This window comes from Ammospiza caudacuta, chromosome Z (genome assembly GCF_027887145.1).
Source record: "Ammospiza caudacuta isolate bAmmCau1 chromosome Z, bAmmCau1.pri, whole genome shotgun sequence".
Classification (NCBI taxonomy): domain Eukaryota; kingdom Metazoa; phylum Chordata; class Aves; order Passeriformes; family Passerellidae; genus Ammospiza; species Ammospiza caudacuta.
In genome coordinates, this window is record NC_080632.1 from 68,801,392 (window position 1) to 68,826,819 (window position 25,428).

General features: G+C 37.9%; 1 protein-coding gene across 2 annotated transcripts in view; it reads right to left on the minus strand.

Annotated features, from left to right (window-relative positions):
* The window catches only part of FAM172A (family with sequence similarity 172 member A), a 254,890-nt gene that overhangs the window by 54,122 nt on the left and 175,340 nt on the right, over nucleotides 1-25,428 (minus strand). For both annotated transcript variants that reach the window (XM_058823809.1, XM_058823810.1), the window contains exons 9-10: nucleotides 13,765-13,881; nucleotides 9,247-9,331 (exon numbers count right to left, since the gene is read on the minus strand). In XM_058823809.1, the coding sequence (XP_058679792.1) occupies nucleotides 9,247-9,331; nucleotides 13,765-13,881 (202 nt within the window). The remainder of the gene's footprint in view (nucleotides 1-9,246; nucleotides 9,332-13,764; nucleotides 13,882-25,428) is intronic.

A 25,428-nucleotide genomic window follows, 5' to 3' on the forward strand; every position in this document is an offset into this window, starting at 1 on the left:
ATCCCATGTCACAGCCCTGACACATACTGTTATCAGTGTCCAGCATTGTACTGGTGGACACTGTACTTCAGCCATTATCTTACATGTGTTTAATCTGATGGGATTTTATAGGAGGTTTCCCCCGTGGAAAAGGGAACAGATTTCATTAAATGGACCAAGTTGAATAAACAGATGTCTAGAACTCTGTCCCCAAATTAACCAAACAGCAAGCATTCAAATGTAATTACTCAGAGTAAGGATGAATCCTTGAAGTTCAATTTCTCTAAAATCAAAAAGTGATGTCTGCTTCAGTGGCACAAGTGTTTTGAGATATGTTTATGTTCTCATTTGTTTCTGTTGCATGCACAGCTGCAGTGGAAAAATCCTGTTGGAGAAGACACAGCATGCACACCTTCAGGCAGGAATGCTTTCTTCCATACAAAGCCCTTCCAGTTTAATACCCAGTTCACTAGTTTAAACTATGACATAATAGCACTGATCATCTGGAGGCAAACATGGTAATAAAAGATGACCTGCCTTGTCCAGAAAGGCAAAATCAGAGCTAATGTCTGCCAGACCCAAACAGATCATCATATGTGAAAATAAAGAGATAAAATAAACAATGCAGTAAACTAAAACAACACTGACAAGAGTCAGAACACAACCTGGCACCTTGTTGGTCAGGGTGTTGGTAGCAGTCCAATTGGAATTGTGGCTGCAGTCCTCCTGGAGTGTCAGGTGTGGTTCTGTTGGAGCAGGGATCCTGTAGAAAAGGATGCAGTCTATCTCTGAAGATCCAGTGGAAGAGGCAGCTGTTCCTCTGGGAAATCCAGTGGAGAAAGCCGTGCTGGTGTTCCAGAAGCTCAAGATTATATCTGGGTAGGAATGCTTGGCTCCTCCGTCTGGGTGGAGCATCTCACAATGGGTTGCTATAGCTCTTATCAGTCATGCAGTGACATTCAATAGCCTGTTATCAGCAGATGGTTCCCCAGAGGGACGATTGCGTATGGAAGAGATAAGGAAAACTGCCCACTTAACAGAAGACAACCGCCATACAGATGGCAAATAGAATCAATTTGCTTGGCAATGCAGGACAAAAAAAAAACAAAACAAAAAACAAAAAAAAACAAAAAAAAAAAAAAAAAAAGAAAAGTGTTTGCTGAAGCACATTCTTTGACCCCTGAGTTTGGACACAAGGGTCATAAATCAGCTAATTAGCTATGGATGTTTATTTAAAATAATGCTTAAAATAGCAGGGAAGATATTGAAGATGGGAAAATCCTAACCCAAAATTTCAGAGAAAACTATTTGCATAGGTAGCCTTACATAAATCACAATACAAATAAAGAAGAAATGGATATCTAGGTCCATAATTTCCTACCCCAAGTACTATGGGCATGAAGAACAAGTCTCTTTTCTGAGGGTGACTGTTGTTTACTCAGCTGTTCCTGAGGTTGTACACTTGCGCTAAGGAAGAATGGATGACTAAAACTAGAAGTTTGGAAGAGACTTCCCAGAGAGGATGTGACATTACACAACAGAAAGGAAAGAACCAGCAGGATGAACACCTCTCAGGAAGTAATGTAAGAATCTTTACTCCTACTCTGGGTGGGGGGGTGAGGCTAACACATACTAAAAATCCCTTTTACAACCACAATGCCTTGATATTAGAATCTACTAATGCGGAATTAAGGTACAAAAATGTAATTAATTTAAGCCAATGCAACTTACTGGAAAATAACTCCTAAACAAATAAACTCAGTTTCACACTTTGATGAATTAGCATGTTTAGCTGATAAGGATTTTCATGAAAATAGAGTATACTCAGTTTTTCGTCAGGCAATTGATTTGTTCTCCAAGAACATTCTGAGGAGGATGAAAAATTATGTCAACTTTGCCAAGCATTTTTAAAAGTGCTCTATCTCCCCTTTGTTTTCAGCAAATAAATTTTGCTCTTCCCAGGCTTCCCATGAAAATTCCAGACTGTCATTACACTGGAGCCCTTACCTGTAACAGTTATCACCTGTTACTGGGGATAACTGCTGCTTTGCCAGCTTGTTTGATTCCAGGTACTGTGTCTAGAATGTGAGTTACTCCCCTTCATCTTTCAAGAGAGACATTAAAATGTTTTTCTTTTACTAGGAAGATACATTCCTCATTTCTTCTTCTATGCTGTAAACTATTACCACAAAAGGTGAAGTAACTTAATTACAACTTCATTACTTAACTAAAACTTCAACTTATGCAGAAATTGGTCAATGTTTCATAAATTCATGAGAGAACAAACAGAACAACTCTAGAATAATTTACTCATAAGAAAGGGTTGAAAGTCAGTATTATTCCAAATTTCTAAGTGGAAAGAGACTAAGTAATCAGCAATCGCAGGTACCATGGAGAAACCACTATTGAATGGAGATGTTATTGCTGGAGTTCCCTATGGCTATTCAACCACACAGGAAAATATATACAAATGTGCAGCTGGTAAAACTCATGTAAATGTGAAGATGGAGGGAATGGTTATTAACAAGAAGGGTGATGGCCTTCTTTCTTTTTTTTTTCATGTTAGTGTATTTGTTTGGTTTATTTTTAAAAAAAGCGACCTGCAATGTTTCCTAGCACTAGTTTAAAACTGAGATGAAAGCAGCAGCTCTAGAAAGGGCAAGTTCCTCCTAAACTGACTCTTTACAGTAGGGTGATAAAAGGGTCAAATGTAACTGTTGCTTAATGAAATGGGAGAAAATCAGGTAGCAAAGATTTGATATTACATTGGTAAGATGTAGACAGGTTTCTCTCAAAGAAGTTGAATGACTGGAGATGCTACAGAGAAATGTATGATAGCATTTGAAACCTGGAGATACTAACTTGCACTGAGACTTGAAGAACTCAATCTGTTATGTTTCTCAAAAGAAAATGGTGTGTTGGCTCAATGCCAGTATGTAATTCACAGGGACAAAAAGCAAATGTACTGAACAGCTCTTTAATTTAGTGTAGAAAAGGCACAACAAGAACTAATGTTTGGAACTTTAGATCAGACAAAGCCAAACCAGAAATGAGCCAATCTTTTTAATGGTTTGTGGATGCTAAAGGGAAATGAGCAATGGACTCCCTATCTCTTGAATTCTTCCAGCCAAGGCTGAATGAATTAGTGGAAGAAACATTTTCACCAAATTAAAGTTTCAAATTTCAGTATGGCATCTGTTCAAAAGTTAAAGACCTGTATCTAAAAGTGGACAATAAGTGATCTAAATATCCTTCCCAGCCTAAACTACATCCATTTGTGAAAAAAGGAAAGATTTCTACTGAAATGGAACTTTTTCAAAAATTCTAACAAATCCAAATCCAAATCCAAATCTGAATCTCAATTGTAATTGAAAATGAAAGCTGAAATGTGAAAAATCTTTTGGATTTTATGTCAATACAGATAAAGATTTTGCTACTGAATTTTGGAGGACATCTTTCAGGTAATACCTCCTTTCAGGTGTTGAGCTGTAGGAGAGTTTGCAATCATGCACTGGAGTAACACCTGCCAATGTGCAGACAGATATGGATATATAAGGCACTAATGAGACAGCATAGAGTAGTATCAGAAGCAATAGTCACAATAGTCTAATAGCTGTCAAATGCTTAATAGGAAATATCTGACTGTAATATTTTAAATTATTCATTATTACCACAAAGACTGCCTTAGGGACAACAAGTAACTAGTTCACTCTAGTCTAAAAATTGCAATGATAAATAGATATATTTGAGTACAAGAATAATTTTTGATGAAACTGTTTCTCCAATATCAGTACTGCCTCAAGTACATGTAACTACTTTGTACAACAGTAAATGAATGAGTGTTATTGAACTCCCTGACACAAGCAACATCCGACAATTCAAGTCAATGCTTTCAATTCACATTTTCATGTTCACTTTTGAGTCTCTGGCACCCCAGATCAGAATCTGCAATATCATTCAACAAGTCTGTATAGACTTTGTCCTTTCCAAAGCACTGTAGAGCTAAGCTACTCTAAGCACAACATAGGAGCTCACATCCAGCTAGGTTTACACATGAAAATGTGTAAAACGAAAAGCTGTCTGCAACACCTGAGACTGAGCAGGAGTATAAAAGCAGAGCTCCTTTGAAGAATCAGGAATAGGGAAAAAGCTACTTACTACCAAGTCAAGAAGACATAAGTTAAAGCAGGACTTAGTGCAGCTACTGACAGAGCTGTGGCTATGACAGTCTGATGTTTCAAAGTTACCATAATAATTTCGAGCCCCCATCAAGGTAGAGGAGCAAAAATGGAAGCGCAGGACCAGTTTTAGCAGCAGATGAGAATGTTAACATGGGTGATGAAGCAAGCCTCACACTGAAGATTTCTGCACTCCTCCGCTTATTAATATTGCAAATACCTTAAATTAACAGGTAGGTAGACTCAGGAACCTGCCATCTTGACAAAAAAACTTCCACATTTTATCTTTTCTCCTGAAATCCAAAATTTTTATTGACAGAACTACATGCACATGAAGACATAAAATGCAAAGAGCTTTACAGTAAACACTGCTTAATGTACTATTAATACCCATGAATGACTAGTGAATGCAGAAATAACATTTTTAACAGAATGGAATAATTGCTTAATTGCTTAAATTTAAAAAGTGCATGGTTTTGCTCCTATTTCTTGTACTGCTGGGCACCTATCCCTGGTCATGAAACACTAATATCAGAAAATAGTCCAGAACAGTCCTCATTAAATGACTAGAGTAAACTAAAAAAAAAGAGAAGCATTGGTATACTGGGCTAAAAGCTGCCAAGAGTATGAGCCAGGTATTATCTCAGCACTTAATATAGTTTATGGTTCATTCTGCCTTGTTTTTTATGAGCAAGATACATAAATGTGTAAGAGTAGAACTGTAGTGAGGTGCAAATACAGCTGAGGAAAAAAAGCAGGAAGAAATAAGTTGATGCTTCCCTACAGCTGTCACAAGCCTCACTAATGCAATTACCCCTGCACACAGACCCTGCGGTGTTGGAGAGTCCATCTGACCTCTCTGGAGAGCCTCCTGTTTGAACGCAGGATCTGCTCAGCATAGGGTGCATCTCCAGATAGACAGGCTTTTCTATGGAAATACACAACTGAACTCTTAAAACAGAAGGCAAGAGTGCCCTATTAGGCAAAGCCAACAGAAACCACCACTGCCATTATCCAATGGGTAATTCATTGCTTCCTGGGTATCAACACAAAATTTGCAAGAAGAGCTGTACCTCATCAGTCAGTGCATTTGTGTGTGGGGCCACAGGCTGCGCACCTGCTCTGTCAGTGAAGGGCTGTGGGAAATGCAAGCACAGAGACGTCCCAAGGCCTCGAACATTCAAGCTCAGATATAGAGATGGATACAATGTTTGACCTAAGACCTTGGAGAAGGCCTGAAGCTTTAGAATAGAAAAGTGAAACAGACACAAACTAAGAATAAAGATTTGTACTTTGAGCAGAAATATGTTTTAAGCAAGCAGAAATATGCCTGATGTAAGTGAATAAATATGTTAAGCAAGATAGTAGAAAATCTCTAAGTCTAGCAAAAGAATTTGTTATAGAATTGGTAAAAAATAGAAGATACAGCAATAAGTTTCTGCAGAGTTATATGATAAGATAAAAAGAGAGGAAAAATAATGTAAAATGTAGCAATAATGATTGGTTTATGAAGGTGCTTGTGAGCTTTGTGGAAGTAGCTGATTGGATAAGAAATTTATAAAAGACATTGTAACTGAAGTTATAACAGCTTCAGATGTACTTACAGCTTCGGATGTGATGGCATGAATGGGTGTAACAACCTTACGGTCTTGCCCTTCCATGAGACTGATTTTGGAATAAACCATTTTTTAACCACCTCATCAGTCAAACCCCATCTACTCTGTATCCCAAACAAAGAGCTATAACTGATATTTTCTAAATTCAAAGCAAAAAACAAAACAGACAAAAAAGTTGTGCTTGGCTTACCTAAATGTAATTAAGTGTTTGGTATATAATACAGAGTTCAATCTTGATTTTTGGTACCAGAAAATACTATCTGAAGACTCAAGAGCACCATCAGCACACATCATACCTGTCCCCCAAAAGATGTTTTTCTTTCTTCTACCAGCCTGAAGCTACTTTATTCAGCTGTATGAATTAATTCTTACATTTTTTTCTCTTATTAAATAGACATATATGTAAGCCTAGGCTCTTCTGTTAATAGAACATTTCTTGATTATCAGTGTTTCATTCCACTGCTTGTCTTTTAAGTTGTAATTTCCTTATTTCACATTGTTTTAACATTGGCTGCAACTGTTAACAGAATAACTAGTGATTTTGGGGGCCAACTAGGAAGGCCTTAAAAAGATTTGATTAGGCAATTCATTTTACTAATATTACAACATCTTCACTTGATTATTTTAAATTAGTGTTGATGCATATCCACTTCATTACATGGAGTAATAGGCTTCAAACTGAGAGAGGGCAGGTTTAGGTGAGCAAAGACAGGAAAGAAACTCTTTGCTTTGAGGGTGGTGAGGCACTGGGACAGCTCCCTAGAGAAGTTATGGATGATCCGTCCCAACAAGTGTTCAAAACTAAGTTGTATGCGGTTTTTTGAAAGTTTGTGCAAATTCCCCTGATGGGGGTTTGGAACTTCTAAAATTCCTATCTCTTACCCTCTTTAATTTGAGCCATAATTGAGAACTTCTGTTAGACTTGAGGTTATCTTCTGTCTCAGTTTTAGCCTACCTTCCTAATGGAATCAAATCAAAATATATCTGTCCTGTCTCAGAGGAGATGGATCCATCTAAGACATAAGAAAATCTAGGGTTGAGAAAGATGAAGACTTCAAAGCAGTCTTCATTATGTACATTAAATGTCATCACATAAAAAGGAGTAGGGTTGGGTGTATTTCTGGCTAAGAGGCTAGAGTTCAGCTTGGAATTTGACAGAGACAATGGAATAGATGCTTTAATGACAGGTTGCATTACTGCTAACTGTAGTTGGAGTTTATGCTGTGTCTGAGACCTTACAACATTTCTCCTAGTTCTGGAGCAGGGAGTTCAGAAGCCAGTCTTATTGGAGCAACTACTGGGCAGGAATAGCTAAAAGTGGGGATGGGAGAAAGATGGGCTTCCAAGCATAGAAGTGAATCTTTCTACTGCAAGGGGTTTATTTTAAAAGATCTGTCATTGTTCTGAATGCTCTCATTGTCATTCATTGAAATACCAAGGGCAATGCTGCCAGGATTTGAGTGTGGGCTCACTCTTTCAGTACTGTATTCCTCAAAAGACTGAAATAAAATCTCTCACATTAAACAATAATGCCCCTACATCTAGTAATAATTAATACATTTATTACATATTACCCTAATGCAGGTTTATACCATTGCTCATATAAAGACACTCTACAAATTATTGACTTGGTTCTCTGTATATGTCTTACAGTTGTTTATATAAGGGGCAATTATAAGATATATAAGAAAAAACATGTGAGTAAGCTGATAATTCAGGAGCAGTCACATGAAGTTATACTATTTTAAACTATATTTATATTAAAAAGAACTAGTCTGGAAATAGTTATATTACATTAAACCACTATCAAAGATATTAGTGACCTTAATTTATCTCGATGTATGCACTAAATACAAATATCCAACTTTTACTGGTTAAAGTCCTACCCCATTTAAGTTAATTCTTCTACCACTTCAGTGCAGTTTAGGAATTCATTAAGTGGTGCAGAAACATTAAGGCCACCGTGACCCGTCTTCAACAGAAATGTAGAATCAAGACTTATTATTTACAACTCTAATGAAGCATCATTGCTTTTCAAGTTAACACCTAGGATTTATTTTATAGAATACCTTTTATCTTCTTTATATCAGGGGAATACAAAGAAAGGGAAGAGATGCTGTCATGGATTATCTTCAGTGTTGGCCAGTGTACAGTAAATACTGACCAGCTGCTAACCAAGTCCTTATCTACCTGACTAAAATGACCACTATAACATGCAGTGTATACTCTTTCACAAGAGTAACACAGATGTCAGAGATTAGAAGTGAATATTGTTTTAAAGAATTCCACTCCTGAATAATATATTTCTTTTAAACTGCAATAATCTCCCCTAAAAGAGCAAAAAGTTGCTAAATGAATGTTGACTCTATGAAAATTTTAGTAATATATAATTTTCCAAAGCATGCAAGAACAATGTCAGTTCTATTGCATGTGTCTGTACAGAGCTGTGGATCTGCATAGTGAGATCCCAAATCACAGCAGAAATGTAATCAAAATCTCTGGTTGTTGTGAGCTCTCAAACAAAGTATTGCTAAATTTTCCAAACCTTAAAAGTATCCCTTAGTAAATTCAGTTTCACCTGCAAGGTTAGGTCTCACTAACAACCTCACAAATGCAGACACATATGAAACGAACTTGTCAAACGAACTACTGCATCCCAAAGAGCAAGGTCAAATATTGTTTCAGCTTTTAAATTAATATTGTATAGGCTGTGTCTTCCTTTGAACTTGGTTTTATATTCTACAGAAATACACTACCTATGGCTGTTAGGAAACCTGATAATCAAGCATGAAAGTTCAGTAACGGCTTTATGTATTTTAGATTACGTTCCTGCAGAGATTGGAGGTTTTCCTTTTACATTGATGACTAAATCTACTTCCTGGAATTATCATATATTTAACTAAAGTCTCCGTATAATTTCACTTGCTCTCTGCAATTTATGATTCAATAATGAAAAACCACAGCCAAATATATCCAAAACAATAGAAAACTCACATCAACGTTCTTGGATGCTGCAAATAATTTCCTATGTAAACTAGACTTCTGTTGATCATCATTCAGCATTCAGGAAAGTGGCTCATTTATTTTAACTGCAACTTTCATTTATGTACTTCTTTAAAACCTTGTTGCCAACATAGAGGTGGATATTTATTCAAGGACCTATGATAAATTTACCGGTTCTTGTTATCACTATTATTTTTCTCAGACTCCTACATATAATGTCATCAATTACTTAAACAGGAAGGCAGGCTAGAAAAATTCAAGCAACAGGTAGACAAGATAACTTAATTCCCACACAAAGCAAAAAAAAAAAAAAAGAGTGGGCCGCATAAAATACCAGAAGCCATATGCTTACAGCCACATCTGGCTGCAAAAAGGTTAAAAAGCAGCCAGAACCAAATGCATTTTTAAATTAACAAGCTGCTTCTGGGTATAAACATGTACACTGGCCTATTGCAAACAAATGGATGTACCTGCAGAGACACGGGGACAGTCTGGCAGCATGGACTCCACCGATGTGTCCAGGGGCTCGGAGCTGGACACCCAGTTACAGCAGTTCTGTAAGAGCAGGCAGGCAATTCTTGGGATAAGTCAAAAACTCAGAGCAAAAATAAATATAGATTCTGTAAGTGAGGACAATGATCACATCAAAATACCCAAACTAATTTACATAGCAGTCACAATAACAACTGGACAGTACAGTACACTAACTTACGCTTACTGACGATGAAATACTGTAATTTCATACTAAGTAAGAACATAATTCAGCAGATTTGTAATGTACTGAAGTATCATGGTTTTTAAGTGCTACTTTGAGTTCCAGTAGACTTGAGTAGGTGCTTGGACCAACTAGTGCCTGAACTACCCACTACAAGCTTAAAGATTTTGCAAGTTGGTATTGATATAAACAGGTATTGGTATAAACACTGAGCCTGCTCATTTGCTAACATTAAGAAATCAGAATTTCCAGGGTATTTTGATGGAGTACACTGTTGAAGGAACATTCATGAAAATATGAAACAACATACTATAACTAAACAGAAACTATCAAGATATAATATTAATATTAAAATAATTGGAAATATAGCTGAGATGAATGTGTGGGAACATTAAAAAAAGGCAAATACTGTCTCTGGGGAATTATATTCACAAAGCCTTTACATTTACCTTTCATTCCTGAACTTCTGAGAAGGATGAATTTACCATGAATTTTCTAAATGTTTTGTTCCAAAAGCTATTGTCATGGTTTGATGCTGGCACAATGCCAGTGCCCCAATGAAAATACCCTCTCCCTGGTGTCTGCTGTGAGATGTGAACAGGAATAAGCAAAGCAGGCCCCCACTTAGAAATAAAGAAAACTTTATTAACTAAACTACAAGTAAAAAGAAACACATAGGGAAAATGAAAACCTTCCAAAAACATTTCCTCCTCTCCTCACCAAATTTCCAATACATCCATCCCTCAGATCACCAACTCTCAGTCCATCACCACCCTTCAGACAATCAATTCTCAGTTCATCAAGGAGAGAGGAGTCCTTGTGCCAGAGGCTTCCCCAGCAAACACAGTTGAAACCTCGTGTGTTTCCATGTCACTTGTGGCACCACCTGGAAAACATCTGCCGTCGTGACCTCTTCCTTCCATGCCAGTGCTCTCACCACTGCACATGGACCAGAGCTGCTTCTAGGGTTTTCCTTTCAAGGATGCTTTGTCCCATTCCAAAAAGAGCACAGTCTCTCACCTTTGGGACATCTGTCCCCCCCAGATTTCACCCCCTGGGGCCAAGGGGTACCAACACTGAACCCTCTTGGCTCTGAGCCATTGATTCCCCCTGGATGCAGTCTCTGTGTCACAGGAAACATGGTTCTGCCCATGGGATATACAAGAAAAGTCCAACCAAGGTCACTCCATCATCTTTTCCCACCTAAGATTCTTCTCCACTCTTCTGGCACCTTTCACTTGCAGGGACTTTCATCACACTTGCCCATTTCCCCCTCCACTTCATCTCTATCTCTCGTGTCATTCAGATCCAGGAGGATCAATATTTGTAAGGTTTCCATTATTCGAGAAAGAGTTAAAATCACAGGCTGTGCCTGCTCAGGGCTTCTACTGCCCTGCTGGCACCTTCTCGCTGCACCCCCCTTTTCCTTCTGCCAGATTTCAAGGTGGTACCACCAGCACAGGCTGGCTCTGTCTCTCTCCGGGGGGGAGGGGAGTGGCTGCCCGAGGCCTCTTCGTGCTTCTCCACCTTTCCGTCCTCAAGGGCCTCTTCACCTCCCTCTCTGTCCAAGGCCCGGCCTACCTCACCCAGCCGCATGGCCTCCCCCCCACACCCAGCAGCAGCACCTGGTCAGGGGAGAGATCCGAACTCTTTCCTCACCAGAATCCAAGAGAACTTCTCTCTGGGAATTCCCTGCTTTTTAACCCCCTGTGTTCTCAGAGGTGTATCCAATGTCCCCAGTGGCCACACCAGGTGCCAATATTCAAATCTGAGCACCTATTGGCTTGACCACAACGTATCCCAGAAAACTTACTTCCTCCCAAACCACAACAGCTATCTAATCAGAGTAGTCTATAAACTGAAGTATTAAATTATATGTTTTCAATAAATTATGATGAAACGATACCAATTCTACTGAACTGAAGATTTAATTATAAAGGGACTATATTTTTAATGAGATTACCAGCTGAACAACAAGATCCATGTTGCTTGCTCTATGAAAAATCTGAGCTTTTCCTTTCTGAAAACCTGATTAACTTCATTAAGTGGCAAAGGTAAAAAAACCGAGCAACCCTTTGGAAAGACCCAATAGATTTTCTGACAGATTTCTAAAAAAATAATAACATCAGTTCATGATAGTAAAAATGGACAAATTCTCTTCTGGTAAACAGCATGTATTGTGTATTTGTAGATGGTTGCTGCCCTAGTTGTGCACCATGGAGTCCGTCTTCACTGTGGAAAGATCCTTGACTGGTAGATCAAGTATCTTATTGTATTTCCTTAATTCATTCTGTCTGGAAGAAGATGTCAGCTGTGTTGCAATGAGGGGAGAATTTCAAAGGCTTCAGTCCCCACCAATAAAGGGTGAGGAATGGCTTTTGAATAGATTTGTCAAGGCAACCCTACTGTTCTGGGACCAGGGAGAGCAGGGACAACATAAAGGAAGGGTTGCTGTATGAGATTAGAAAGTGAAGTTCACAAAGCATAGCAGATTTTTGTAAGAAACAGAAGATCAATGAAACTATTGAACTCAATGGAAAAAGAAAAAAACAAACACACTATCCAGTAATATAACATATTTAGTAAAACCTGTTAAAATTGAAGTATTTCATGAAGGTTTTAAGGTTTAAAGTAGTAAAGCATTATAATTTTATGATTTGCATGTGTAATTTTAATTAACAGCTGAATGTGAAATTGCAAATGTAAGGTGGTAAAAGTTACAAAAGAAGTAGAATTTTTATGAAGTATTACAATCATTTGAAATAAGAAAAATTAATATTAACTACTGATAGAACACTACATCAGAGAGCTGGAGATAATACAGAAGATTAGCACACAATTAACTATCTTTTATATACAATGTGACACTTGCCTGTAAGAAATAAGTATTCTCGAAAGCAGTGTCAAGATATGTAAATGGATGATTTGTTTTATCATTCATCACAGTTCTTAATAAATTCAAAAATCATGACATCTATAGGTACTAAAAATAGGCCACCAGTGATACAGGAGAGATAGCTCAAATGAAGAATTACTTTATTTTAACAATTCATTCTTTCAATGACAGCAATTAGCCCTACAGACAGGCAACGATTAGGTGTATATTTTAATTATTATTCATTTTACCACTAGCCTTAAACCTGATTAAAGTAAGAGATATCCAGGTGATATGCTAGACTTAATACCACTCAGCCACATTTCACATATGTAAAATTCTTCTTTCTTATAGGAGATTTTTAATGCTAATGTAAGTTATGACACTCCATCCACTTTTTAGGCCATTAATCATTTAACTTATTCTTTAACATCTACTTTCTGCAAATGAAATTAAAGGTAATGCACTTTTCTTATTCAGACTAAATGCTTAAAGAAAAATGAAGTTGTCAGATTCAAATTACAGGATTTAAAATTTCAGTTTTACTACATAACACATATTTTAAGTTTTGATTTCCCATAAAGAAAATGGGGATTTCTCTGACAGAGCCTGTAGGGGTTACCATTCTTTATATTTTTAACACTTAAGTCAGAGCTGTCAGGCTGCATCCCAGGTGATCTTCTATTCCCATCAGTCATGGCCTATAAAACTTTAAGTTAAAGTCAGGAATAGGCACTGTATACACTAAGTTTCACTAAATCCACGAGAAAAATTCAAGTACAAAAGAAAGTTCAGGATGTGACTAGTTTAAATTCACTCTGTGCACCTACTGTTTTAGTGTTCTGCCATGGGAATGCAGAAAATAGAGATGAGCCTGATCTAGTAAGGATGAGACTCATAAACAATAAAAGTTTAGCTGGTCTTGCTCTAAAATATTATTTTTAAAATCTCAGCAACCTCATACCTAAGTGTAAGAGCTTCCGAGTCCTACAGGAGTAATTACGCATCAAAAAGCTGCTGAGAGAAAGGCTATTTTGCCACTTGTGCAAATCATCAAACTTAGTAATGAAGAGCTTAAAGAGGACTTTCCACCATTGCTAGGTCAAACCAACAGCATGGAATGCACCCAGGACTTTGCTCCAGGTATCAGGCACTGCATGGGCTGCCTTGGCATGTCTCTGTTTTACTGTGCATCAGGAAGAAACACTGAACTCAGTGCTTAGTATTTTGACTGCTAACTTGGCAGTTCAGAAATGGCTTTAATCTTGGTTATTTTAGTGGCTGGTATGGATTCATGATTTCCACTGTTCTGTATTATGCTGTCCTTCACACCCAGACATGTTTATTCAGCGCTATACAGACATACATACTCAAATTCTTTAAATAAAAAGGTCTTACCTCTCGCATCCATTCTCTAATAGTTTTCCCAACTTCTTGATGCCACACATTGTGAACTGAGTCTGTCAACGCCACAGCAGTTACCCTGTTCTTTACTTCTGCCTCTCGTTGAATCATCTGTTAAAAAAGATTGTATTTAAAGTAATTCCTTTTACTGAACAGAGTCTGCTTACTCAGAGACAATGATCTTAAATTTAAAAAGAAACACCAACACAGATTCATAATCTGACTTCACTTGTTTTAAAGTTTATACAATTCCTAACAGGTCCAGAAAAAACAGAAACACCTAATATTTTTGAACAAAAAAATACTAACTTTTGACTGACTGAACTATTCAGTCCTATTATTTTCCATGTGGCTTGACAATTCTAGGATTAAAGGTATCATAGTGAAAAAATTGAAGATTCCCTGAGGACAACTTTTACAAGCTTCTCCAAGTTCCTATTTCAGTTCTTCAGGGAAGCTGGTACCTGTGGTTCACTGTAAGGTTCTCTTGACTATCATCTACTAATTTTCAGTAGATTGCTGTAGTTTTTCTGATGTACAATCTCACTTCGACTTGTATAGGTTTTTTCTTTTTCTATCAAATTTAGCTATCTTGCATGCTCACCATGGTCCCAAAATTCTTCTCTCTTCTCCCTTATTCATATACTTACTCAGCTAACACCAAAGCCTCTCAACATTTTTAGGATATTAAAGAGCCTCTGTTGTTGCAAATGACAGTATGACTAAATAATATCAGTTCTAAAACAAATTAAATGATTGCTGCAAATAACACAAGCAAACTGACAAAGATGCTGTGGATTTCAGCACTGCTATGCAAGATAAAAGGTACGGGGAAACAATAGTTTGATATCAAAGACAGACAAAAAGGTTTTAATCTCCTGACATGAGTGATCCTAATTTGTAACACTGGATCAAAGAAAGCATAATAAATTATACTTACAAAACCAGCATTTCACAATTAGTGTCATTGTCGCTGTGTATGCTACAATAATGTTAATGGTTTTTTAAGCTTCCTTTTTGTATAAACGTAACACATACCATATTTCTGAAATCAGGTATTCTTTCTTCATGCTCTAATAACTGCTTATCAGCACACAGGCTGCACCTCTGAACCCACTGTTCCATGTCCCTGCCATAAGAATGAGTCCAAAAACCTACCAGAAAAAAAGTTTTTTGAAAGAGACAGTATCTAAAAACAAGACCTGTCAGCTACACCACCTAACTTGCTTTAAACCCTGTACATTGAATAACTGTTTTAAACACACTTTATAATATTCCTGTTCCAGTGCTGTGCATTCTAGTAATCATTCAGCTGCACTGTCTTCCACAAAACACTATGATTAAACAGGCAGAGGTGCAAAAATATCACTGTCCTTGAAGCCCACATACCTACCAATTACTCAGAGTTATTACATGCTGGGTGAAGTTTAAAATCATCACCAGCTCAGAGTATTCCAGCATGACTTCCTCCATGAAGGGCTGGTATTCAGAAGCACGTCTAATGACCAGCAAAGATAAAAAATATGCTCTGCTTTGGAAAAGCAGTTTTTTTCTCAAGCTACAGTGTCCCATGTTTCTGTTTTGAAAACTAGCCACCCAGTTCATCTTAGAACATCACCCTTTTCTTCAAATCACAAGAAAATACAAAGGTGCAGTTCCCTTTTTCTTTTCCAGACCTAGCTCAGGTTTGCTATTTTCAATTTCCCTATGCACATGTAAGAACTGGCAGTCATTGATCACCATTTCTTTCTAATCTTTCTTCATATAGTACATACAGTCTTTGCTTTTCAGATCATGTATGATATATAGGAAATAATATGCAATACCCAACGTGCTCCTGGTGCTTGCCATTCAGCTTTGTGGATGCCTGCAGAATCGTATTCTCTTCACAAAGATCAGCAAAGTGAGTGAGGCTGACAATGTCATGTTTTTTGATAACTCAGCCCCAGTGCTAGGGTTAGGATAAGGTCTCACTGATGCAGAAGCAAAGAGGGATCAAAAGAATTAACTGAGGTTCACGTACAGATTTCTTTACATCCAGACCAGAGGAAAAAAATTTTGGTAGGCATCCATGCCCTTCTGAGCCAACTTAGAAAGAAATAGACAAAAACAACACATCAAGTGTGGAAAGGATCAAGGGTATAACCATCACTTAAGCAAGAAGTCTAACATGTCCATGTTTTAGTGACACAGAAATGTCACAACAGAGCATGTCAAACTGAAGACACTTTTGCTTCTATCAGAGCAGCTCAAGTTTACTGCTACTATGGGACATTCACTGATAATAATAATCAAGGAGAACAGATCCAGGTTAAGCTCAAGCAACAGACCCTCTTATCAGGGATGATAATTTACCCTACAAGAAGATACAAGAAGTCCACGTACTTTTGGGCACAGATGCTTCAATACTCAGTAAATACTTCAGATTCAATGGATTGTTAGCCCACAGTTAGAACATATTCCTCTTTTCTAAAATCAGTTTCAATTAAGGTAAATTTTAAAAATTAAATGAGTGGAATAAAACTGTAAAGGTAAAATAGATTGACTTTAAATAAAAATGTAGTACCCAGCTACCATTCAAATTTGATGTAACAGAGAAGTTGTACTAGATACCAAGAGAAGGATACTGTGGGATGCAAGATTTACATTTTCCAGGACTTGTTTTATTCTGTGGAGCCTGCAGAATCTTTCAAGGTAGACATACTAAAACTGATGATATTTAATAGACCACAGTCTACTAAAAATACTAAAATTTAGACATTTTTCTTCAGAATAATGATTTTTTTTACTGAAGCAAACAAAGGCCTAAGAATTTTTTCCGAAGTTCACTTATGGCTTATAATCTTTTTACATCAATAAATTCCACTGACAGAAAGTTTTCACAGCCTAGGAATTACTTAATTTCCTGCTTAGTGCCCATTTAAAAACCTTAAACTATTCTTAGCTGACTACATTTTGCAGGACAGCTCTCTGTGAACCTCATCACTGGATGGCTCATTCCTCCCTTACACTCCTTCTTCCAATAATTCTTTTACAACCAGAAGTAGGTAAAATGGCATTTCTCTATTATACGTAAATAGGTTCTCATGTATTACTGCACCACTCATGATTCTGGGTCCTCTAGACTTTCCCAATAAGCTTCTCTCTTTAGGCATTTCCATTTTATCTTTTTTCTTGTGCTCCTTCTTCGCAGTCACAGTAAAGTTTGATAACTTATTAATCAAATTCCAACACTATATATTTCATTCCCTTGGAATGACAAGTTGTAGACCAGTTCTCCTTGCAACAAGTTAGAAAGCATTCAAGCATCCTTTTGAAAGTTCTCTTTATCCCATTGGTTGAAAATTTGTTTCTTCACTTTGGAAGGGAAGATCTCAACATTCTAGTTGCAAAAGTATTCAGCTCTAACAGTTATATAAGCAAGAACTTGAAAATTCCTAAAAGTGCATTTCTCATGTTCATACATCATAACTACTCATTTGTTGCTCAATTTAATAAGTATTCTACTGCTAATCTGTAAGCTTCTATTACACAGTTGTCATAACATTATAATGTCAAAAGGTTGATACCTGTACTATCTATAGTGTGTATAAATAAAACACACATTCACACATAGAATATATATGCAGTATATTTAGCATGCATATATAGTCAAAATAGATTGTAAAATAGGCCTTTGGTATATATTTTACAGCATAATAGTCGTGTCAAATGAAAGCATCTGTGTGGTAAAAGAGGACTTAAAGGTCTCATCTTGCCAACCAGAAACCATGAAAATCCATGGAAGTTCCAATTAGACTTTAGGTAAATAGGTGTGGGAGTAAATCCTCGAAACATGGAACTCTTTATATCAATTCTAACACTTAAAACAGGTAAAAATTCAAACTTCTGAGAAAAGTTAAAGTAAGTTAAAATATTTATTTATTTTTATAGGCTTTTATTTTTGCAGGTTCATACAATCAAATAAAAAAAATCACTTCATATTCAGAAAGTATTTACTCTTCTGAGTTGTATGTAATTAGGAATGACAAAAAATGGATTAAAAAATGAATTGAAAACACATCCAAATTTTAATTTCTCTTGAAGTTTTGAAATAAACTATTCAGCTACTTTCTTTGTCTTCCATAGCAATTTCAGTTGTTGCATGGTCTTACATGGTATGCACTGGGCTTCAATGGGCATTATATTGGAGCAATATAATTTTGATGCACATCTTCCATTGTATCCAGTTGCATCATGCTGATTTGAGACTCTTTAAGACATTTTGGCATCTGCAAGCAGAATTCTTTCCAGAGGAAATAACTGGAAGCCCTCTCCAAAAGTCCTCACTGGTTTCCAGACATGGAATGAATTTGCAGCAGAAATTCCAGTGGATCAACCCAGCTTCAGCTGGACATTGCAATATTTGTAAATGCAGTGGTAGATAGGAGGAGAGAGGAAATCACGTGATAGGAATAGTGTGCAAGAGGGCAATTTTTACTTCCTTTTGGAAAGGAGCGTGGATTCCTTTTTGGTAACTTCATATGCTCTCCTTTTAACTTGCTTGTTACCACTCCAGAGTCAACATCCTCTTCAACCATTATTTCACTCAGTCTCATACAAACCAATTAACTAACTAGTCTGTCTGCCTGGCAGCACTTGAGCCTCTCCTCAGTTATGAAAAACTTCTCTTCACCAGGAAGTATGTAATTCTGTATTCTGTAGTGCAAGTCTGTTGGTATGGCATTCCTAAGACCGTTCACTGCTTCCTGAATAGAATTCCTGAATTTCTGAAATACTCTCAATTTTCTGCACATCTTAAAATGAAATTGGATCCCCAAGCCCTCATAAAATACTATTAACTAGGAATTAGAATTGCTGGGCAAATATGCTCGAACAACACAAAACAAAAATAATAAATAATCCAAAGTTCTACCAGTTTTCATTTTCAATTAGTAAGAGCAAACATCTTCCCTAAATTAATTTGCAGATGTGATAAAATCCCTACTTGCAGTAGACAAAGCCCCTGATACACATCAGTTTTTAAACAGCGAAAGAAAATACCTTAAATGATAGAATTAGAGATTGGCCATAGTACTTGCTGATACTTTCTTCAAAGATCCACTGAATGTTACATCTACAACTGTGATATTTTTCTACATCAATAAATCACACTGCAACAGTAGTAATAATGCAAGAACATATTAGAGTAGATTGCTTAATAGCATCTGGAGTCTAGGACTTGTCAAAGTTCACAATGCAAACCAATTTCTCTTGCAGAACTTCTACTCAAAATTACCACCTTACACTGGGGCTGTAAGTTCATAAAATCAATAATGAGTAGAAAATATTAAAAAAAATAGCTCAAGATTTAAAAAGTCATGTCCCTTATGCACAACTCGCAAAAAACCCAACAAGTAAAAAAAACCTATTCTCAGAATTCTGCTGGTATATTTTAGAACAGTGCAAATAGAACTCATGCTTCTCTTGTATAAAGCCTCAGGCTTCAGCTTTATTAAACCTTTAATCTTCATAATACAATTCTCCTGTTCTCTTGACCCTAGGGTGTTGGGACAGGGAGTTTACAAGAGAGAAGTCTTTGACGACCTGCAATAATGATGGAAACAACAACTAACTTCCCAAACACAGGGAGATTAGGTGTGGCAGGACTTATGGGTAGGAATGCTGGCTCACCTCAATTAAAAACCTCCCCACAATTTTTTTGAGCATGAATGGAGTGCAGCAGTTCAATAGAAAGCCCATCACATAACATAAACTGGTATGGCACCACAGGGATAAAGGTCTTTGTATTGGTCTGCTACATCTTGCCCACAGCAGACCAAACCAAAACAAGCTGGTGGCAGGGACATCCTCCACTCTCTGAAGCACAATATGTTGGCATTCTGCAGGTAACTTCCTAGTAGGTGAAAAGTGTACATTAGACAAGAGGGTGTGGTGAAGGCTCCTTCCCATTAGAAATTCAACTAATGCAACAAAAATGAATCCATTTTTCAATGGACCTCAAGACATCACAGCAATGAGGGTTGCTGAGATACTCACCTTGGCACTGCTGCGAGAACCACAGTGATGATCAGAAAGGGAGGTTTGGAGCAGATGAGTCTACTTGGAGTCAGCCAGTTGGGTCTCCCTCCTGACAGCTGGAGTCTGCCATCCCAAGGTTGGAGACTCGAACTGGGGAGATCTCATTGGCATGAAAATCAAGTTTTGAAGGGCCAAGAGCTTCTAGCTATCTCCTCTCCAGGTAGAGAATGTGAAACCTGATCAATATAAGTGTTAAAATTCCTATGCTGCTGATAGCAGCAGCTAGCTGTTGGATTGCCTCTAACATAAGAGATAAAAAACAGTCAGGTCTTATGAAAGTGGAGGTCCACAAGGGTCAGTTTAAGCTGGCAGAAAGTGTCCAAAACTACCACATGCAGTATTTGGCACAACTAATGCTGAGGAGCATCTGATACTCGAGCAAGGTTGTTTAGTTTGCGTATGTGCACTGCAAGTACATGAGCACCAGGAAAATCGTAGTTGCAAAATCACATAGCTTACGAAAGTATTTCATTTTGTATTCACTGTTAAAATGGATTTGAGTAGTGCAAGATGGTGTGAGCATGTGATCACACCAAACCTCCAGCACAGCACATCCTTTGCTGCTCTGGCTTTACCATGTGTCTGTGTAAGGAGCATCCTTTAAGGATGCAGGAGGTTTTCTGGTAGGAGGCTGCATCAGCTCTCCAAATCATATGAAGTCAGCCAGCAAGACCAGTCCTCTATTGGCATAGCTATGCAAACCCTGTCCTGGAGATTTTGTTAACAAAGTTATTTTGGCTGTGATGGTGAAGGATTTTTCCAGTCTTTGCCAGTAAAACCTTATTGGCTGCAGGTCATAGCTTTGTTCTCTCTTGGTTTATCTGGATTTCTGAAGCAGTGGACAGCTATTTGAGTGCCATGCCTAGTTAGAAATTAAATACTAAAGTAAAAAAAAAAAAAAAAAACCAACTTAGCATTAAAGAAATTTAATTGAAATAGAACATAAAATAAATAAAATCAAAAGCAAACCTGATGACAACATAATAAAGCCAAAATAACAATTAAGTGCTAAGAGGAGCCATCTAGATCCATGACCCAAAGCTTGAAGTGCTGTAGTATCAAGAAAGGTCAAGGACAACAAAGACTAGGAAACAGAGATGTCTCTGCTTAAATTTGGGAGTGTCCTCAGCCTCTTACCCCAGACTTGCTATCCTGGGCTCAGCTTTCACAGCAACTTTCACAGTCCTAGGCAGCTTTGGGCATGGTCAAATCACAATTTGAACATCATTTCGAACATCTCCCTGTATAAATGTAGGTTGGGTGCCAGATTTTCAGCCTAATCTTGCAGCCATTGCAGACAGTTGAAGCATTTAAGAGCAGCAGTGCACAGCTGACACCCAGCAGTGCAGCCTAGCTGATATTTTATCTGACGTGCCCCATCAAAGCATGGTGCCAAATGCTTCCTTAGACCTATCAGTAAGCAAATTGTAGTAAGTTTTCAAACCACAGCATCTTTTTTGCTATTGAGAGAAGAACTTCCAACCAGGGAGCTTACAAGAGAAAAGTCTCTGAGGACTTTTCAGCCTCAGGGACAAGCATGGTCTTGGGATGCAGATGACTGAGTTACAATGACTCCTTCAGCTGCCACATGTCAGACTCTCTGCAGTAGCTCGCAGCTTGCACGGGCTCCACTGAAGGGTGGCAGCAGATAGAAGCTGGACTATTGATGTTGCTAACAACCTTCAGCCATCTGTTCCACCCATCTGAGGGATGTGACCTCCCCAGTCCAGCTTCAAACTGCTACTGTTTTCAGCCCCAAGGCTTCAAGCCTGGTCAACATCTTGGTGATAGTTACTTTGGCTGATTTCAGACCAATCAGGCAGCAGGGCTGGAGAGAAATGAATCCTTAGCACATATGAAAAAGTTCTGCCTAAGGTACTTCCTTGAGCTCAACATCTTCTAAATTACAATGGAACAGCTCTGCTATATCTAAAAACCCAGTACACATTCTTTTGCATTATGAGGGTGAAAACATCTAAAAGCCTTGAGCCAGAACAAGTAGGTTCTTGTAATTCTTCTTACTCAGATAAATTAAAATAGAAAACAGTGATCTTAAATCTTTGAGATGACAAATTAGTTGAAATAAATTGCTCCTGAAAATCAGTGTGTAACACAACTAATAATAAACAAGGCTTGAAAATAAAATGATACAAGGAGTTTTGTTTTGATGTTATACCATTACAAAGGTAATGGTTCACATCTAATGAAAAACATAGCCTGGAGTAAGTTATGGAAGTAATTTTCTCATATTTCAATAGATGTGTAAATCCAGAACTCAGTGTAAAAGTGAACAATCATATTAGTGAAATGAATGCAAAACAATCAAGTAAATAACTGTTTTTATATGTTAAGTATCAAATACAGGGTAAAATGACATTACTTCTTCATTGCCTCTGTTTTACCAGTACATGGAAAACAGTTTTATGCAAATCTCATGCTGGTGCATTATTCAAGGAAATAATCTAGTTTCCTGTATTTAATTTTATATCTAGACAGAGAATTGCACTGGTTTAATATCAAGAAGAGCAAATCCTTCACCGATTTCCAGATGTTGGCAGTGTCTGAAGGATTGGTCATTTATTTAGGAAATTGCCCTGGTTTTATCATACATGCACACAAACATATCAACCTATATATTAACTTTTAAAAGGAAGCCAGACTTCAAAAAATAAAAAACAAACAGGAGATGAGACAAACTAAATGTTAAGCTCAGCACCTCACAGATGGACATGAAGTCTGACACCCTTGTTATTTAAACATAGCTGGATTTCCACTTCAGCCAGAGGATAACACAACATTCACTCTTCTGGTCCTTTAGAGCCTCAGTTTTGACTCTTATAACTTCTGAGTAACTTCAGAAAGGAAAAGTATCTCCACAGGCAATGTCTCTGAATCAAGAAGGTATGTAAATTGAAACTTCTGGGGTCACACAAGCTTCTGGAGGCAACTCTCCTTGTGATTAGGGAATAACAAATTGTGCTTTGTTACTGCAGGCAGCCAAAAGAGAAGAGCAGGAGCTTCCCTGTTCTTTCCCACTAAAATGCTGCTACCACTTACATTCCCCTTCACAAAAAAATTATGTGCCTGTGTGGTATAAACCCAAATTATACAAAGCAGACCACAATAGCATAGAATCATAGAATGGTTTGGAAAAGACCTTCTACATCATCTAGTTTCAACCCCAATACATGAATACTGACATCTTCAAAGTCTGAAAATACAGTAAAGCGGGAGAAATAATGGATTTTCTAAAATCAGCCCTCTTTATCAGACATTGGATATGCTATCAGATATCCAACAAGGTTTTCCAGCTACTCATGAGATGGGAAAGTAGCAGCAAGGCTAACAAGTCTCCTTAGAGAGACTTCATATGCTGAAGGGCTTTGTGAAGCAAAGGATGTATAACTATATAAAATACAGTTTTACATAATGTAAAAAAGAAAAAAGAAAGAACTTATTCAGAAAAAGATCTTCCAATTCAGAGTACAGAAAAGACTCATGATTAAACATCTGGTCCATGTCCTGTGCCAGAAGCCATCAGGCACAGCTTTACTGGCAAAGAAAGCTCAGACCCCGCATCCTTCAATGACATGGGGCATGGACGTGCTCTCCATCATATCTGGAGAGACACAGCACTGCAGCAGCATACAACTTCCACCTCAGTGACCTTGCAGATAGAAACATGGTGGGTGTCTAAGACACTGTCCGGCTGCCATGAAGCATTTCTGTGCTCCTCCTCCTGGCTTGCTCAGTGATACTGCATCAACCTTGTCACCAGCCTGCCCATGTAATTTACTTCTGAGGAATGCTCCAGGAGACTGATGTGTACTATGCTCTGCATTGCCCCCAGCAATAGCCTGCTCATTAAACACCACAAATCACCTTCCAGTACTGATGATATCACTCAGAGAAGCGATGCCAGGTAGAGTTGACTCAGGAAAAGAAAAACAAGTGCCACTTCTAAGCATAATGCATGCTGTGCCTAAGTGTGAGGACAATGGATGCGGCACAAAAGCACCCATTCCCAGCTGCCCAGGAAGGTACTCATCACACACAGTTCTTCTTTGGTGAAATAATCTAAACTCTTCTATTCACAAACCTCAAAGAGGGACTTGCTTGTTAAGAAAGATGCATGTTTACTTTCCAGGTTGTTAGGAAGTGGAAAAGTCTTCCTGAAAATTTTGCATTGGATTCTGCGTCTAGTGGTTGCACTCAGGTTGCCAGGCTCAGACTTCCCTGGATGTATCAGCCAGGCCACACTGTTGGCTCTTGAAACCAGACTACACCAGTAGGCAAGCTGGACTGGTTTGGAGAGCACTGGGCAACCCTCTCCTATCAATGCAGGAGGAGCCAGCAGGCACAGCTGCAATAGTGAATGTCTTATCCACTAGGTACAACCTGAAGAAATGGCAGCCTTTGTCCTGAGACCATGACAGCTCATCAGGATGCCACAGGACCATGAAGATTAGCCACCCCTGCACTGAAGCAAAATGTCTGCTGAGCTTTCTGCACACTACAGTTTCTGGCCGGTGTATTCTGAAAAAGGCTTGCTGCGGTTTTAATTACTTGCCCATCCTTCTAAGCTAAAGGCTCATAATTTTCAACTTAAGAAGTCTCACTTCAAAAAAAGATTTCAGAGAGATCATGGAAAGCAAAATATACTTACTGAAATCTACATATTCAGGCTATCATCAATAAAAATTTAAAATGTTTAAATTGTGGGATAAGGTAGAAAGTCAGTCTCTCCTTACAGCATTTAATGTCTCCTTTTTATTATATATCCACCAAATGATAACCTCCTTGACAGAGAACCATTTTGTTTGGTCCTGAACGCATAGTTGGAAGTTTAGGCATCTAGCACACAGAGAAGCATTCCTGTATGCTCTTTGCCTAATTTTACAGTAAGTTAAATAAAATTTACAAAATAGCCATTTAGCTAGATCAAAGGCAACTGGAGCCACCCCGGTGTTTATTTCCAAACCATTACATGTCACTAGCAAGATACTCCCCATGATCCTCTGATCTCATGAAGTTTATAAACAACATTAAACCAGAAAGCAACTGCAAGCTTTATTTCTGCTCCTTTTCCTCCAAAGTCCTCTTCAGTGAAGAAAGACACCAGGATAGGTTTGCATTTCTTTATTTCATTACCAGCCCCACCGCCTTGGCTCATGCAGGCAGACTGGGGTCTGACGAGCCATATGGCTTATCACACAATTGGCTGAAAGTCAGCATGTAATGGACCATGACACCAAATAGAGTTCACAGCTCCCATCTCTGGGAGCTTCAATTTCCATGTCTCTCCTCTTAGATGACATAACGACATAACACATCTCTAGTACTTAATAAGTCCATTAATCAGAGACAGAAACTTGATGGCTTCTGCATGCTTTGGGAGGGGTTGTACCAATGGAGGGAGTCAGCTCTTAACCTCAGAAACACGAACACAGTGCTAAATAACATCCAATATATATGCATGCATTTATGGCTTATAAGTGTCCTTTTATATTTCACAAGAAGCATCACTACACTAGGAAAAATGCTTTGCTGGGAGATTTTCTCAGTTTAACCAAATTA